This window comes from Monodelphis domestica, chromosome 2 (assembly GCF_027887165.1).
Source record: "Monodelphis domestica isolate mMonDom1 chromosome 2, mMonDom1.pri, whole genome shotgun sequence".
NCBI classification, from domain to species: Eukaryota; Metazoa; Chordata; class Mammalia; order Didelphimorphia; family Didelphidae; genus Monodelphis; species Monodelphis domestica.
The window spans coordinates 192,332,533-192,349,798 of NC_077228.1; the positions used below are offsets into that span (position 1 = coordinate 192,332,533).

General features: G+C 45.8%; 2 protein-coding genes across 4 annotated transcripts in view; one reads left to right on the plus strand and one right to left on the minus strand.

Moving 5' to 3' along the window:
- Positions 1–3,400: 3,400 nt before the first annotated feature.
- The window catches only part of ACSF2 (acyl-CoA synthetase family member 2), a 48,220-nt gene continuing 34,354 nt past the window's right edge, over positions 3,401–17,266 (minus strand). For both annotated transcript variants that reach the window (XM_056816658.1, XM_056816657.1), the window contains exons 11-16: positions 8,671–8,778; positions 5,369–5,520; positions 4,871–5,012; positions 4,638–4,751; positions 3,726–3,794; positions 3,401–3,583 (exon numbers count right to left, since the gene is read on the minus strand). In XM_056816658.1, the coding sequence (XP_056672636.1) occupies positions 3,533–3,583; positions 3,726–3,794; positions 4,638–4,751; positions 4,871–5,012; positions 5,369–5,520; positions 8,671–8,778 (636 nt within the window). In that variant the 3' untranslated portion in view covers positions 3,401–3,532. The remainder of the gene's footprint in view (positions 3,584–3,725; positions 3,795–4,637; positions 4,752–4,870; positions 5,013–5,368; positions 5,521–8,670; positions 8,779–17,266) is intronic.
- On the plus strand, positions 11,468–17,079 carry CHAD (chondroadherin). 2 transcript variants are annotated; one of them, XM_003342148.4, is made up of 4 exons: positions 11,472–12,950; positions 15,529–15,692; positions 16,036–16,181; positions 16,926–17,079. In XM_003342148.4, the coding sequence occupies exons 1-3, from the start codon at positions 12,171–12,173 to the stop codon at positions 16,175–16,177; spliced, it is 1,086 nt and encodes a 361-aa protein (XP_003342196.1). In that variant the 5' UTR covers positions 11,472–12,170; the 3' UTR covers positions 16,178–16,181; positions 16,926–17,079. The 2 variants fall into 2 exon arrangements, with proteins under 2 accessions (XP_056672637.1, XP_003342196.1); XM_056816659.1 differs by having other exon boundaries at positions 11,468–12,950; positions 16,036–17,079.

Here is a 17,266-nt window from a genome sequence, read left to right on the forward strand (position 1 = left end):
AAAGTAGGTAGACCTGATCTATATGATAACTCTAATGGAGAATCACTCAGGGAAGGGGAAATAGGAGGGTTGAATAAGGAAGGTGGGTGTCAGGAATCCCTAAAATTGACAGACTGACCTCCCCCAAATCCTGGGGTCTAGGCTCTAAACCTTGGCTCCTTTTCTGGTCAGCTGCTGGTTGTCCCTATTCTTGAGCTATTATGATTATTGCTAAAGTTCAGGACATTTGGGGAGAGAGAGAGATGGAGAAAATCTTTAGAGAAAATTTCCCCAATAGATAGCTTTTTTCCAAAGTCCAATCTATTATGTTGAAACAAGTTGAGTAACAGATTTTCAAGGATCTCTAGGAAGTCATTGGTGTCCAAAAGGGGAACCTCCAGCTTTTGAGACGTCAGGCTCTCCACTGAAGGAATCCACTGAAGTGGCAGTTTCTGAGTTCCCCTCAGCTTCTGTTCTTTCCCTAGAATTCTGGGTCACTTTCTGCCCTCCCCCCCCCCATGTGGGCTGCTTCTTGCTTCATTAGTTCTAATTTCTCTCTTCTGTCATTTTTTCTTTTTGCATATTCCTCTCTTACAGTTCCTTTCTCTCAGCTCTTTTCCCAAATAGTTTATAGTATTGAAATTAATTGTTCTTGAAATGTTTGATAGAATTTACTTGTGAATCCATCTGTCCATGGGGATTTTTTCTTAGGGAATTAATTGATAGATTGTTCAATTTCTTTTTCTGGGATGGATTAGTTCAAGTGTTCTATTTCCTCTTTAGTTATTCTGGGCAATTTATATATTTTAAAATCATCATCTAGTTCACTTAGATGATTGGGAAAAATAACTGTTTTTTGCTCTCTGGACTTAAAAATTATGGCCCCTTGATGCTCTCTGATTGAGGAGTGGCTAAACAAATTGTGATATATGTTGGTGATAGAATACTATTGTGTTAAAAGGAATAATGAACTGGAGGAATTCTATGTGAACTGGGGCAACCTCCAGGAACTGATGCAGAGTGAAAGGTGCAGAACCAGGAGAACATTGTTACACAGAGACTGATATACTGTGGTACAATCAAATGTAATGGACTTCTCTACTGGTAGCAATGCAATGATCCAGGACAATTCTGAGGGACTTATGAGAAAGGACACTATCCACATCCAGAGGAAGAACTAGGGAGTAGAAACACAGAAGAAAAACAACTGCTTGATCATATGGGTTGAAGGGGATATGATTAGGGATATAGACTCTAACTGATCACCCTAGTGCAAATATCAATAATATGGAAATAGGTCTTGATCAACAACACATGTAAAATCCAGTGGAATAGTGTTTTGGCTATGGGGGTGGGTTGGGGGAAGGGGAGGGAAAGAATATGATTCTTGTAACCATGGAAAACTATTCTAAATTAATTAAATAAAATTTTCAAATAAAAAAAATAAAGGTAGACATTTTCTCCAAAGGGGGGGTGGGAAACATGGCCCTTTCCCAGGGACTTTTATACTCTTCTCTTCCACTTTTTAGTTTCCTTTCATGTATTCTCTTCCCCTATTAAAATTTAAGTTCCTTGGGGCTAAGAATTCTTTCCTTCTTCCTTCCTCCTTTCCTTCTATCCTTCCTTTTTTCCTTTCTTCTGTCTTCCCTCCCTCCTTTCTTTCCTTACTTACTTGATTCTTTCCTTTCTTTTTCTTTCTTTCCTTTTTCCTTTCTTTTTCTCATTCTTCATTTATCTTTCTTTTTTAATTCCTGCCCTTTCCCCTTTCTTCCTTCCTCTTTCCCTTCTTTCCTCACTCACTCCCTTTATTTCCTTCCTCCCTCCATTACTCCTTTTCTTTCCTTCCTTCCTTCCTCCATTCCCTTCTTCCTTCATTCCTTTCCTTCCTTTCTCCATTCCCTTCCTTCCTTACTCCATTCCCTTTCTTCCTTCCTTCCTCACTCAATTCTTCCTTTTCTTTCCTCCCTCCCTTCCTTTCTACTTTGTGCCATATGGTTTGAAATTTTGATCTATTCCTATTTTTCATCAAACTGCTAACCAATTTTCCCAACAGTTTTTGTTGAATGATGAATTCTTTTATCAGTGTTTTGTGATCTTAAATTCATGAAACAAAATATTACTGTATGAATTTGACTTTAGCTTGTCATTATTTCATGAGTTCCACTGTTCTAGTTTTCTTCTTCTAATAATGGACATTTTTATAATTACTCTTAGAGTATAATCTGAAATCTAGAAGTATAAGCCTTTGAAAAAAGGAATATTTGAGAAGAGAGGGGAGAATAGAAAAGGAAAGCTACTTCTGGGTCTTAGTTTCCCCTACTGTGAAATGCGGGCATCTTTGCTTCTAGCCTCTCATTAACTGACATTAAAGCTAAGACTTGAAGGAAGCCAGGGAAGCCAAATGGCAGTAATGAGGAGAGAGAGAATTCCAAGTCTGGGCAACTGCCCCTGAAAATGCCTAGGGTTGGGAAATGGAGTGTCTTGTTTGAGGAACAGTAAGGAGGCCAGTGTCACTAGATCACAGAGTCTGGAAGAACACTCTGGACTGAAGAAGTTTTAACTTTACAATCTTTGGCCACTGCTAGATGAAAGACATCCTTATTACTCATCTGAATCAATTCTGTCCCTTCTTGCCTAAACCTAGCGTCTGAGAAACTAATGTGTTTGTTGTTGTTTGGTCACGTCTGGCTCTTCGTGAGTCCATTTGGGGTTTTCTTGGCAAAAGTACTGTAGTGGTTTTCCATTTCCTTCTCCAGCTAACTTTAGAGATGAGGAAACTAACACGAACAAGTTAAGTGACTTGCCCAGGGTCATACAGCTAATATGCATCTGAGGCCAGGTTTGAGCTCTTTCTGACTCCAGGCTAGGCACTCTATCTACCGTGCCTTTTTGCTGCCTAACCTGAGTAAACCTTGGGCAAATCATTTGACCAACCTGGGCCTTAGTTTCCTATCTATAATTTGAGGAAGGTTGAACCAGATGGTTTTTAAGGTTCCACTTATTTCTAAATCTATGAACCAGACTAGTCCCCACTTTCTATTTTCTTCTGTTCCCTTCTACTTCCTTGTCCTGATTCACCCATTAGGAAATACCCTTCAGACTATAAGAACTATAAAAAACTATGCCTCTTCCCCTCCTGCAGTATGATGATGGAGACAAAGGAAGGGAAGATGGGACAACCACAGACGTCTTAAAAGAGTAGTAGGACTGGCTTCAGACACCTCCTAGCTGTGTGACCCTGGACAAGTCACTTCACCCCAGTTGCCTAGCCCTTGTCCCTCTTCTGCCTTGGAACCAATATACAGTATTGATTCTAAGACAGAAGGTAGGAGTTTAAAAAAGAGTTGTGGGAGAATCTTATCTCCTGCTCTATCTTTTAGGGTTTCTTTTTTTCTTCATTAAAACACCTGAAATACATGAATTGAAATGAGCTCTTTATATGATGTTAAAAAGGAGTGATGAATATGGTGATGATTGGGGCAGGCAGGGAGGCTCTGGTAGGCTGGAAATGGGGTGCTGAGAGAAAAGCCCTTCCCCAACCCTGGTTCTGGATTTAGAGCTTCAGATGCTCTTCCATCCTCTGACGAAGTTTATATTTTTGAATCTAAAGGAAAAAGAAAAGAGATAACATTTGAATGACAAAGCCCTCCTCTATCTACCCTGCTTGTCTCTGATCCTTGAGGTCCTCTCCCAGGCTATTGGCACCCACTCTTCCTTCCCTCTTTCTTCTGCCCAACTTTACACACCTTCCCAGAGGCAGTGAGGGGATAGTCCTTAACAAACACGATGTATCGAGGGATCTTGAAATGGGAGATCTGTGAACACAGAGAGAGATCAGAGAGTGAGAATGGAGGTCCCCAGAGGGAAACTTGGGGTAGGGGATAGCCCAAGAAGGGGAGGCTATTAGAGTGTGGATGCTAAGGGGGAAGGGCCATGTACTTCATCCCTTTCCCTGACTAAGTTATAAAAGTGATCTTCCTCAGGGGCAGCTCTAATCATGTCACTCTTCCACTCAGGAAACTCAGGAAACTCCTTCCTTCTTTCCCTCCTTCCTTCCTTCCTTTCTTTTTCTTTCCCACCTTTTCCAGGAAAAGGACTCCTGGTCTCTTTGGTCTCTTCCTCTTCCACTATTATTGCCTTCCCTCTGAGATCATTTCCCATCTAGAGTGCACATATCTAGCACTTACACTGTATATTTCTTGGCACATGCGTGGTTGTTGCATGCTGTCTCACCCAAGTAGAAGGTGAGCTGCTTTAGGGCAGGGATGATGATTTTTGCCTTTGCTGCATCCAAGCACTTAATACAACACCCATCACATTTGTTGTTGTTGTTGTTGTTGTTGTTCAGTCTTCTGAGTTGGGTCTGAGTCATTTGGGGTTTTCATGACAGAGGTACTGGAGTGTTTTACCATTTCCTTCTCCAACTCATTTGGCAGATGAGGAAACTGAGGCCAACAGGACTAAGTGATTTGCCCAGGGTCACAAAGCTAGGAAGTGGCTGAGGCCAGATTTGAATTCATGAAGATGAGACTTCTTGATTCCAAGCCCAGTGCTCTATGCACTGTGCCATTTAGTTGCCCTCATCTGGCACATAGTAGGCACTTGATAAATGCTAGTTGACTGACTTGCTGGATTGTGCCAATGAGTGAACCACCTACCTTTCCTTTGCAGTAAGCTTTCAGGTCTTCAGGGGTGATATCCTTTGCTGTGCCTTTGAGACGAATACAAGCACAGATTTCCTCCCCCAAACGATGATCTTTCACTCCAATCACCTGGTATAGGGAGATGAGGCAGGTGGAAGAAGGGCTGAGAGCATAACCCAAGCCCTTACCACTTTCTTTCATACTTTTGGTCACTGAATGGCACCCTCAGTAGGTCAGAGGTGGCTCACCTGGACTTCCTGGATCATAGGATGCTTGTGAAAGAAGTCTTCCAGTTCAGCTGGGTAGATATTCTCCCCTCCTCGGATGATCATGTCCTTGGAGCGGCCCACAATCCTACAAAAGCCTTCTTCATCTATGGTGGCAACATCCCTGTAGTGAAATTCTCAGACTCAGTTCTCAGCTCTTTCCAACTCAGACCTACTCTAGCCTGCCCCTACCCAATGCTTTCTAGCCCTCTAGATGTGGTGCCCACCCCTCCAACTGACTACCTAAATCCCTAGCAATAGAAAAACCCTCTCCCCTGAATCCTAGCATCTGTTCCCCCTCCCCTCCACTTTTTTCTCCCTCATTGTTTTAACTTTCCGCTTTCCTTGGCTTCCATCATAACTCAAAAACTGTGGCCTTGAGCCCCTTCTCTCTTCTCCTTCTAACAGACCCTTTCCTCTCCCTTTGTAAACTAAGTCTTCTCCCCTGGCCATTAGGCTTGATCCCTTATGTCCTCTCACCCGGTCCAGTACCACTTGTCCTCATCAATGGCCTCCTCTGTCTTCTGAGGATCATCCCAGTAGCCCAGCATGACACAGTAACCACGGATACACAGCTCCCCTGCCATGTTTCTCTCTAGCTCCTTCCCTGTCTGTAAATCCAGGATCTTGGCCTGGGACAGGGTAACTTTATGCCAGGCCCTCCTCAACCCCAACTTATTCAGGGCTGGGAGGACCTGACCAAATGATCATGACTGGAGGAAAGCAATTGAACTGAGCTCAAGATCAAAGAATGGGCAAAGATCTCACCTCATTGTAGGAGGGTAGACTGAGGATTGAGATGAGGCTAGAGTGGCCAGTGACAAAGGGAAAAGTATGTAGTACAGGAGTACAAACAAAAGGTGTTAAGGGTCTAGGATAGTCAGAGTAGATAGGAGAGCATATAAAAGAGACCTGGCAGAAGTGAAGAAAAATATTTGAGAAGAAAAGCAAACAAAAGCAAACAATAAGGGAGGGTTCAATTTACAAAGCACCTTCAGATTGAATTTGCAAATCACCTTACAGATATCATCTCATCTGACACAACAGCCCTGGAAGGTACAGATATTATTCCCATCTTATGGATGAGGAACCTGAGGCTGATAGCTCAGGATCACACAGATAATGTGTCCAAGGCTATGTGTAATCTCAGATCTTCCTGACTCCAGAGCCAGCATTCTCTCCACTACGCAATCTAGCTGCCTCCCTTATAAAGTGTCCAAAAAATCACAAAGTATTACACAAAGTATTATTTTACCAATAATGGCATTAATTATTAATAAAAATAAATTATTGACCATTATATAGTTAGAAAGTTAATTCTATAACATTATAACAGCATTATATAATTATGTAATGATTGATCATTATTAACGTTTAAGGAGAATGATTTCAATATGATTGGCTTTCTTTGTCATCTCATTTATTTTATCTTTTACATTTAAAATATTTTTCAGGGAAGGGGTTCATAGGCTTATTAAATGATACCCCAAAGGCTAAGAACCCTTGCGCTAAGCTGTTGGTGTGTTAAAGATGATGGTGGCAAGAGGAGTATTTGGGGGATGGAGGGGAGTGAGAGTGGGCCAGGATCCACAAGAAAGTACAATGAAGAAAAACAGAGCACGGATACTATGCTGAGAATTATTCCATGCCTCAGTTTACTCATCTGAATAAAAAAAGAAATAATACCTCCCTCATTTCCTTCACAGGGACTTCATAAAGATCTACTGTGAAAGTGTCCTATGTAAGGGGCAGCTAGCTGGCACAGTAAATTGAATACCAGTCCTGGAGACAGGAGGTCCTGGATTTAAATTTGGCCTCAGACATTTCCTAGCTGTGTGACCCTGAGCAAGTTACTTAACCTCCATTGCTTAGCTCTTCACACTCTTCTTCCTTGGAACTGATACTTATTGATTCTACGATAGAAGGTAAGGGTTGTTTAAAATGCCTGCAGTAGGAACACACTCCACCATAAATCCCAAGGAGTTGCTTGAGGTCCCTGATAAGTGACTTGCACAGGGTTCACACAGCTGGTATCTGAGGTAAGATTCAAACTCAGGTCTTCCTGTTTCTGCTATTTCAAAAAGAGTTTAAAGTGTTAACAAAATGAGATGTCTGTAAAGTGCTTAGCATTGTGCATGGCACATAGTAGGTGCTCAATAAATGTTGGGGATGTCATTTAAAAAAACCCTGTACCTTCTGTCCTAGTAATAACTCTAAGACAGAAAGGCAAGGGCTAGGTAATCTGGGTTAAGTGGCTTGCCCAGGGTCACACAACTGGGAAGTGTTGCAAACCAAATCTGAACCCAGGACAGCTCATCTCCAGGTCTAGCTCTCTAACCACTGAGATACTTAGCTGTCCTCTTCCATTATATCAATGGGAAGTGGCACATTATCATTCATTTATTAACAAACATTTATTAAACACTTTCAACATATAAGATGGGAAGACTCTATGCTATAGTGGACAGAGAATGGCCTTCAGAATCAGCAGGGACTGGATTCAAGTTTTATTCCTGACAGATATTGTTTGTGTAACTCTAGGAAAGACACTAAAGTGTCTTTGAAGTGTTTTTCAGTGTCATAGGCAGTTCTTTAAGACTATAAATTTCAGGTGCCAATCTGCATTAGTAGTGGGATTTTATCAAAGGTCTAGAGACAACTCTATTACAAAAATGAATAATATGGAAATGGGTTTTGAGTGATAATCCCTGTATAACCCAGTGGAATTGCTTGTCAGCTCAGGGAGTGGGGAGAGAGAGAACATAAATCATGTAACCATGGGGGGAAAAAAAAAATATATATATATATATATAAATCTAGGGGCAGTTAGGTGGTACAGCAGATAGAGCAATGGGCCTGGAGTCAGGAAGATCTGAGTTCAAATGTGACCTCAAATACTTACTAGCTGTGTGACCCTGTTTGTCTCAGTTTTCTCATCTGTAAAGTGAACTGAAGAAGGAAATGGCAAACCACTCCAGTATTGCCAAGAAAACCTGAAATGAAGTCACGAATTATTGGGGCAGTTGGTGGCACAGTGGATAGAGTGAGTGCCAGACCTGGAGAAGACTCTTCTTCCTAAGTTTAAATTTGGCCTCTGACACTAGCTGTGTGACCCTGGGCAAGTCACATCACCCTATTTGTCTCAGTTCCTCATAAAATGAGGTAGAAAATGTATTAGCAAAACACTTCTTTATATTTGCCAAGAAAATTCCAAATGATATCACTAAGAATTGGCCATGAATGAACAAAAAAAAAGTTGGCAATAACAAAGCTGAAAAAGGAAGAGAGGTCAGTAAGACTAGCCCTGATCTGTCTTTGGCTGGTCACTAGTCTAACTTTCTTAAGACTGATCCCTATCTTGGGATAGAAGGAGATGATAAACCAGCCCCATCTTTAGTCACCTGAGAATATTCTTCTAGGCTCAGGAAGTTTGTGGAAATATGGGCTTTTCTCAGTGACCTAAATGAAATTGACTGGGATTACTTGGTAAGAGAGGAGGGGCATTTTTGTACAAGAGAGCTTCAGTTCATTAGTTGACAGATGGGGAGGGTTGGAATTATTTAGGTTTGACTTTGGGGCTGAAATTGGTGTGGTAGACTAGGACAGAGGGCAGAAGGCTGAAGTTCAAAGCCAAGCTGTCACCTGCCCCTGTGACCTTGGACAAGTCACTTATTTTCCTACATCTCAATTTCCCCAAATGTAAAATGAAGGATTTGGAGTAGATGGCTTCTAAGATTCCTTAGATTCCATAGATATATGGTTTAATGAATTGGGGTGCTCACCTCTGTGTGGTCCATAATCCTGCCCACTGTTTGTGTCTTCCTTTCTATGCTGTCTTTAGTGTGTTGCATGAAAGTCACAGGGCTGTTTTCTGTGGTCCCATAAGCAACCTACAGAGTTGAAAAATAGGTCTGAATTAGGGGAGGGGCATCTTGTAAAATTATTAGAGGAGGGGCAAGATGATACTCCTTTAGTTTCTTATAGGGGACAGCTGGGTGGCTCAGTGGATTGAGAGCCAGGTCCAGAGACAAGAGGTCCTGGGTTTAAATATGACCTCCTGACTTCCTAACCTTGTGACCCTGGGCAATCACTTAACCCCCATTGCCTAGAGCAGGGGTTCCCAAACTTTTTATACAGGGTCCAGTTCACTGTCCCTCAGACCGTTGGAGGGCCAGACTATTTTTAAAAAGCTATGAACAAATCTGTATACCACTGTCTGAGATAGCAGAGGCTGCAGTGCTGACTGTGATGAGCCTGTCACACCTTGCAAAGGCCCATCACTGCCACCACTATACCAGGCAGCAGTATACCCAGTGAGGAATCCCCTCCCTCAGATCTTTGCTCACCATGCTGATGTCTTCTACTATGCAGCTACATAACCCTTTGCACAGCGCCTCGTTCTCCTTCAGTTACTCTCAGAACAAGGTGCCATGCAAAGGATTATATCACTGGAAGCAGTACTGTACCTGAGTGACATACAGTGCTTCTCTCACTGACCACCAATGAAAGAGGTGCCCCTTCTGGAAGTGTGGTGGGGGCTGGATAAATGGCCTCAGGGGCTGCATGTGACCCCTGGCCTAGAGCTTACCACTCTTTTGTCTTAGAAACAATACACAGTATTGATTCTAACGAAGATAAGGGTTTAAAATAAATAAAATAAAATAAAGTTTCTTTTAAGGGGGCTAGGGAGCTCATAAGAGAGCAAGGATAGAGGCAACATGAGGAAACTGAAATAGTAATTAAGTCATATGGAGACAAAGTGGCTAGATAATTATTAAGCCTATCCAGTAGGAGTTTTAGACAACCTTAAACAGCCTCTGGTCCTCTTGATTCAGTCTCTTAGTTTCCTTATTTACCCACAGTAGCCACAGTCTCATCAATTGGGGCATACCTCTTACCCGATCCCCCTCCCCACTAACCCCCATCCTTCCAGTTCTCTACCCTCCTTTGCCTGTTTCTGGCCTCAGTGCCTCCTCCTTAAACTCCAAAGACGCCAATAAAAATCTGATGAGAAAACCAGCCTCGTTCTTGATTGGAGTGTATGTGGGGTGTGTTTGTGTGTGTGAGGGGGGTGACAGTGGGGACTAGACCTGGGATCTAACCAAGAGACACACCTTTACCCTAGCATTACTCTGGCTAAAGAGCCCTAGGGTGGAGGGCCCCTGCCCTGGATAGTTCCAGGGCTCTGGAAGGTTAGCAGTTTCCTGTAAATTTATGATTGTAAAAATCAAATAAATATCCAAAATGAGGATATTAAGAACCTCAGCGGTCCAGCCATCTCCTGTCCCAGCTAGGGAGGGGCCGGAACTGCATGAAAAATAGAAAAACCAGAAACCAGACCTGGCGCACTGGATGCAAAGGGAGACAAGGGAGAATTCCACTCCCCCAGTACGGGAATTAAGAGAATAGAGGGGAGGAGAAGAGACTAAATTTCCAGGAGAGGGAGCTGGGGGTCCGACAAAGCGGGACTCCACACCTAGATGCAGGATGTGCGACTAGGAGACTGGGTTTCCCATACTTCTAGATACCCTCCGCCTCCCAGCGTCCGGCGCCTCCACTGACCAGTGCCGAGACACCGGGCCCTTTGTCTGTTGCTGAGGCTGCCCCCGTCTCCACCCAAGGTTGGCATGGAGCTGACACCACCGAGACCTGGCGAGACCTCCGTGCCCGGGCTCCTTCCTTCCCTAACCCCTCCCTGGCCATGCCCGTTGCCAGTCAGGCTAGAACTTGGCCTGGGGCCGAATCCAATGCCCTTCATCTTCTCCCGGCCCCCCGCCCCCGCTCCCCTCCACGCCATCCTCCACGCACATGCACGGAGCCTAGCCGACAGCCTCTCCCCATCCCTCAGGAATCCGGACACAGTGGCTGGCAAAGCACAGGGAGACCTTGGGGACTGGCAGGGAATCTCGGAAGGTGGGTGGGGAGCACCTTTCCCATCCCGAGCGGAACCCAGCATCCCCTCCGCCTGACCTGGTCCGACTCTTGTTAATTCCTTTCAGGCTCCCTAAGGAAAAATCCTCGGAGAGAGACCCCTCCCCCTCCCCCCAATCAACCGAAGATCTTGTCTTAGCCAAAAACTGAGATCCAGGCGGGCATTGCCTGGCATGAACACACCCTAGCTCCCCGCTGACCAACCATCTCGAAAAAAAAAAGACCCCGTGGAAACGGAAGTCCCAGGATAGGGTTTACGATGTGGCTGGGGGAAATAAACAGTTGAAGCCTTCCAAGAGTGCTGGCTGGCTTGGGGACTAAGAAGCACCGCGAAGTTCCCTTGTTTATTTACAAGCTGTGGCAGGGTGGGTGTGGTGGTCCACATTTGTGTCCGTTTCTGCACAAGGCTAGCTGCCATTAAGACTGAAGTGCTCTCTGTATATAAATCCCCATATGCAAGCAAACAAATCCTGGAATTCTTTTTTTTCCAACTCCAACTGTCGGAAAAAGTGGCTATAGCCGCAAGCAACTGGGGAAAGGACAAACTGCAAGGGAAGGGGGGGGGAGGAGAGAAAAGAGGGAAAGGCTGGCAGAGTTTGGCCGCCCCAGGGGTGCGGTGGAGTCTGGTGTTTGTCCTGCCCTGGGCTGGCTGGAGAGCTGGACACTGGAGCCACTTCTCACGTTCAGTCTGGGCCGCACAACAAGGGCTCTATTAATACGGCGCGCCCTAGTGGGCAGCTCAGAACCGCCAAGTCCGACGGCGGTCCCAGCCGGTCTTAGGCGCCGGGCAGAGCCCTGGGGACTTGACAGGAGGAGGAGGGAGAGAAGGGTTGGGGAAAATCTAAAACTTTAGGGAAAGTCGCAGAAATCCACGCCCTCTCGCTGTACCCACTTCTCCAATCCGACATAAGCCCTGTGTACCTTCCCACTGTGTCCCTAAGGTGGGTCCTGGCTCAGCGTTCACCTAGGACAGGAAGGGGAGAGAAAGGAATTTGGGATCCGTTAAGAGGCATCCAAATCTAGTCGCATCAGACCCCCCCCCCCCCATTCCTTCCAGCAAAGGGCATACTGCCGACTCTATTGAGGTGTGGGATGGGGAAGAGAAAAGACAAAGGGATTCAGGGGGTGAACTAAACCAGGATAATTGGGCAGAGCCCTCGAGACTCCCCCTGCCCAGGGAGGAGACGTATCTCCAGACGTGAGGGGGTTAAGACTCGACAGCTCCACATAGAAAGTTGGCTCCTGCGGCTGTCTGCGGTCTGGGATACTGAATATATAGGGCGGAGACCTCCGTCTTTTGCAGGACTCCGCTCCCGCCAGTTTATCCCTCTGGTCCGGCATTTCCACGACCATGGCTCCCCCAGCCCTCCTGCTGGGTCTCTGTCTGCTGCTGGTCGGCTTCCTGCCCGCTCTGCACGCTTGCCCCCAGAACTGCCACTGCCATGGAGGGGACCTGCAACATGTCATCTGCGACAACGTGGGGCTGCGCAAGATCCCCAAGGTGTCCGAGAAGACCCGGCTGCTCAACTTGCAGCGCAACAACTTCCCAGTGCTGGCAGCCAACTCCTTCAAAGCCACCCCGGCTCTCGTCTCCCTGCATCTCCAACATTGCCAGGTGCGCGAAGTGGCTGCCGGAGCCTTCCGAGGACTAAAGCAACTCATCTACCTGTACCTGTCCAACAATGACATTCGGGTGTTGCGCAGTGGCGCCTTTGACGACCTCACGGAGCTCACCTACCTCTACTTGGACCACAACAAGGTGAGCGAACTGCCTCGGGGATTGCTCTCCCCTCTAGTCAACCTCTTCATCCTTCAGCTGAGCAGCAATAAGATCCGAGAGCTGCGGCCAGGAGCCTTCCAGGGCGCCAAAGACCTGCGCTGGCTCTACCTGTCCGACAATGCCCTGAGCACCCTGCAGCCTGGAGCCTTGGATGATGTGGAGAACCTTGCGAAGTTCCACCTGGACAAGAATCAGCTGTCCACTTACCCGAGTGCTGCCCTGAGCAAGCTGAGAGTGGTGGAGGAATTAAAATTGTCTCACAACCCACTTAAGGTCATCCCAGACCAAGCCTTCCAGTCTTTTGGACGATACCTGGAGACCCTCATTCTGGACAACATGAACCTGGAGAAGGTGAGTAAGCCCTTTTGCCCATCCTTATTCTCCCTCTGCAGGGGGCTGGGATCCAGAGCCTCCTTGTCACGGCCCAGGGATACCAAGACATCTTGGGTTCAGGATCCCTTCCTTTTCACTGCTGTCTGCCCATCTCTGAGACCGGCCTCCTAATGCTCTTGGAGAAAGTGACATCCCAGCCCGGGATTTCTTCTTTTCTGCCCTCACTTTGTCCAATCTCCTTAGCTCTTGGACATTTCCATCCTAGAATCCTTGCTTATAAAATATTTGGGAACCAGCCTGAGGTGGTATTCACAGCACACCAACTGGCTGCCCCCTCCAGTTGGACCTTGGTGAGAAACCTTCCCTCTCTGCTCCCCCTACCCCAAATTTTCCCTGTAAAATACCATAAAGGAAGGCTTGTTTATTGATGTGCCCTCCTGCAGAATCCAGGCTGAGTCGATCCCACAAAGAGTCCCTGTTCCTTGTGGGCAAAGAGTGAGTGCTATTGGTGGGGATGTGGGGAGTGGAATCAGGAGGGAAGGGGAAGGGCAGGGAAGCAAGGACAGGAAAACAGAATCCCTGATCTTCAGAAGAACAAGAGCCCTGAGCAGAAACATTTCCTTTGCCTAAAAAACAGACAAACAAACAAATCCCTGGATCCCAAAGAAGTGCTTTTCTAGTAGATCTCTCTCTCTTCCCCATAATATTCAACTATTTTTCATAAGCAGAGACATTCCTCTTGTCTCTGAAAAGCCCCTGAGTCCCAGAGAAACATTTTCCTAGATCTCTAATCCCTCCTCCCTCCACCCCCCATAATTTGACTATATTTCATGTGATTACTTTGCCACAAATATAGCTTACAGGGTATAGATTCCCCACCCCACTCCCAAAGGTTTGTTTCCAGTTCCCCAGGAAGGCTCAACTCTCATCCATTCAATCCTTGGCATATGGAGATTGAGTAACTATGATCATCCATCTATCTGGAGATTGGAAGGAGGCTTTCAAGGTCATTTAGTTCAGTGTCCTCTTTTTGATGTTGAAGAAACAAAAGGCTGAGGGAAGGTGGCTTGCCTTTGTGATAAAGATTCAAACTTAGTTTTAAAAATTTCATATCCGGCATTCTTTCGACTATAAGCATAATGCCTCCTCACTAGAGATTATTAACAATGATAATAATAGCTCCAATATTATTTCAACTGATCCTCATAACAAGTCTTGATTCTGTGTGATAATCATTATTATACCCATTTTCCAGAGAAGGAAACTGAGGCTCAGACATATTATTTGACTTGCCTAGCTAGTGTAAGTGTAAGCAAGAAGGTTTGAAGTGAGGTCCCTTCTCTGAATCCAAATCCATTGTTCTTTCTCACTATACCAATACTGTTTGCCTATAAGCCTCTGGACTTGCCTACATTTCCTTTAGCACTGACTGTGACCCTTCTTGGAAAATTCCATATTATGAAAAATAATTCTGAACTATGTTCCAGTGAGCCTTCTGCCCTTCATCTTCACCAATAGAAGACCCAGGGTACAAAGTTGGAGAGTGAAGAAATGGGACAGTGGTGGAAGTTAAATGCTCAATTGTCCCCAAGTCTCAGGAACCTCCCATGCTTTGGCCAATCTAATGCCCATGAAATTCTTTGGCCAGAACTCCAAGGCACAGAGAAGGGTTCCCTCCTTGCAACAGTGGAAAATCAGTCTCAGGCCAAGAGGACTAGGCAAGGAGGCTGGGGTGGGTGCCAGCCCTGCCTGGTGAAAGCATCAGGGCGGAGGATGCAAAGGCAACAGGATAGATGGGGAGGGCTTTAACCAAGGCAAGTTTCAGTGCCAGGAATGTCCTAAACTCCAACACTAACAACAGATGGGGAGGAGCTGGAAATATTGTGAGATGTGTTATAAGGGAGGGAGAAGGGTCTAGATAGGGTTTCCAGTTTTAGAGATAGGGTATCGAAAGCCCATGGCTGATTGTGCAGCTTTTTTGGCTAATGGAAATGATTATTGGGCCTCAGAAGTCCCCTGGTGCCCCTTGCCTGGATTCTATACCTCACTCCCCTCAAGCCTAAGCTGCCCCTCCCCTTCAGTGCAAGAGCACAACTTGGGCAAATCTATTTATGAAGGTTTTGATATTTTCCTATTTCTAGAGGTTCTGGGACTTCTGGCAAAGTTAGCTGTGGAATAGGAAGCAGCAGCTGGATTAGAGAAGGGAGCCAAGATAGTTGGGCCCAAGGCATGAGCACAAACAAACTAGTTTCTCAGGAGCCCTCATATCCAGACAAATCTACAACAGATGATCGAGGAAATCTCAAACATAAATGTGTGTAGTGGCTCTCCATCCTATTAACACTGAATACTTCCTAGATTTTGCAGTTAAAAGTCCTGGACTCTTGGGCACAAAGTTTGCTTACCTCTTTGTCCTTCCCCTAACTCCATACCCTTTGGCATAGGGTCAAAATATAGTGGTAAGTAACAATGTTGACCTCATAGCCAACAAGGGGTGCTGAAAAGCCATATTGTACAGTTAAAGGCTCTGAGAAAGGAAGAAAGGGAAAATCCAGCTGTAACTAGATTCCAATAACCAGTCTACCTTTCTCTTCAGTTCTCTGATAGTGCTTTCTTGGGTGTGACTACCCTAAAACATGTCCATCTGGAGAATAACCGGTTGAGCCAGCTGCCCTCTAATTTCCCCTTTGACGGTTTGGAGACACTGACTCTGACCAACAACCCCTGGAAGTGTACCTGCCAGCTCCATGGCCTTCGAAGGTGAAGCTTGTCCTTAAATCTTGCACTAGGGATTAAATGAGATCTTTTCTCCATTTCCTGGTTTGGGGAGCAGGCATGAAACACCTGCTGATCCACCTGCTGGAAGGTGGGGGTGGGAAATAAAGGAACCCAACTGCTCTGGGCCTCAGAAGGAGAAAGATCCCTACTCATCTGCTCTTTGTGGTCCATAGAACAGAAACTTGAAAGACCTTGTGCTCTCTTCCTCTCTGATTCACATACAAGGTGCAAGTAGCTGTGTCCTTTCCCCAGCAGCTCCTTGAAACACTCATACAGGCCAGCAGCCTGTAGTTCTAGCCCCCACCAACTCTTTCTGCCTTACCAGGTGGCTGGAGGCCAAAACTTCACGCCCAGATGCAACCTGTGCATCTCCCACCAAGTTCCGAGGTCAACACATCCGGGAGACGGCAGCCTTCCGAGGCTGTAAATTCCCCACCAAGAGATCTAAGAAAGCTAGCCGCCATTAAACAGGTAATGGAGTATTGAGTCATGAAGCATGGGGATGGAGTGGAGCTGTGCATGGATTAGTAAGAAGGTCCTTTCTTTCATTCATTTCCATTACCTAGAAACAGGGTCTGAGGGGGTTGAAGGAGTTGGGTTCAGTGGGAGAAGAGAGGTTGGGAAATGTAATCCAAGATACCAAAGGGTGACTGGTCCATTGATTGGACAAGGGGATATAGCTCAGGGACAGGTAACCCTTTCTTTCTAGGGGGAAGGGAGAGGTGGGAGAAGAAGGGGTGGGTTTATCCTTGGGAGGTCTCTCTGGGAAGGGTTCCACCTATGATACAATTCTCTGAGGAATCTCCAATTTTTTGGTTCACCTCCCTATTCCAGGTCCTGGTTACTTTGATCATAGCTCCTTATCCCCCTTTCACTTACACATCCCCCTGATCTGGCCAGTTCCAGTGACTGGCCTCTGTGTCTCAGTAGAGAAACTACTCCCAGTCAACTCCATCCTCTCCCCCAAACCCCTCCCCTATCAATCCCTAGACACCCGGGGGATGGCCTTCTGAGCCACAGTTCTTCAACAACCCCCAATTCCCCTCTCCCATCCCAGATTATCCCTGATAGAGAGATAGTCTGAGGTCAGGATTACCAGCCCATACATTTATTACAAGTCTTCCCCTACCACTTGCCCTCTGAAATTGGAAAGCAGAAATCTTATTTCTCCCCACTCACACCCCACCCAAAGGGATCACCCTTAATTCTTTACAGCCCTACCATGGAGAGAGAGACTCTTCCCCCTTGGCCCTGCCCTCGGGAATCTCCAGCAGGACACCTGTGCTTTGCTGACCTGACCTTCCCTATGTTATATTTCATTCCCTCCTAGATTTATATAAATATATATGTATAATATTTCTTCATCGCTCACCTGTGTCAGTGACTTTCCCATGCTCTGAAGAGATCAAATTGTATTTTTTCTTATGTCCATTTTCTAGATCAAGCATTGGATATGAAGCCATATTCTACCCCTACTCCTGCCCCATTATCTCCCTGGTTGCTACCCCACCCTCAAACCCCTACCCCCTGCCCATCAGGTCTGCCCTTATCCTTGG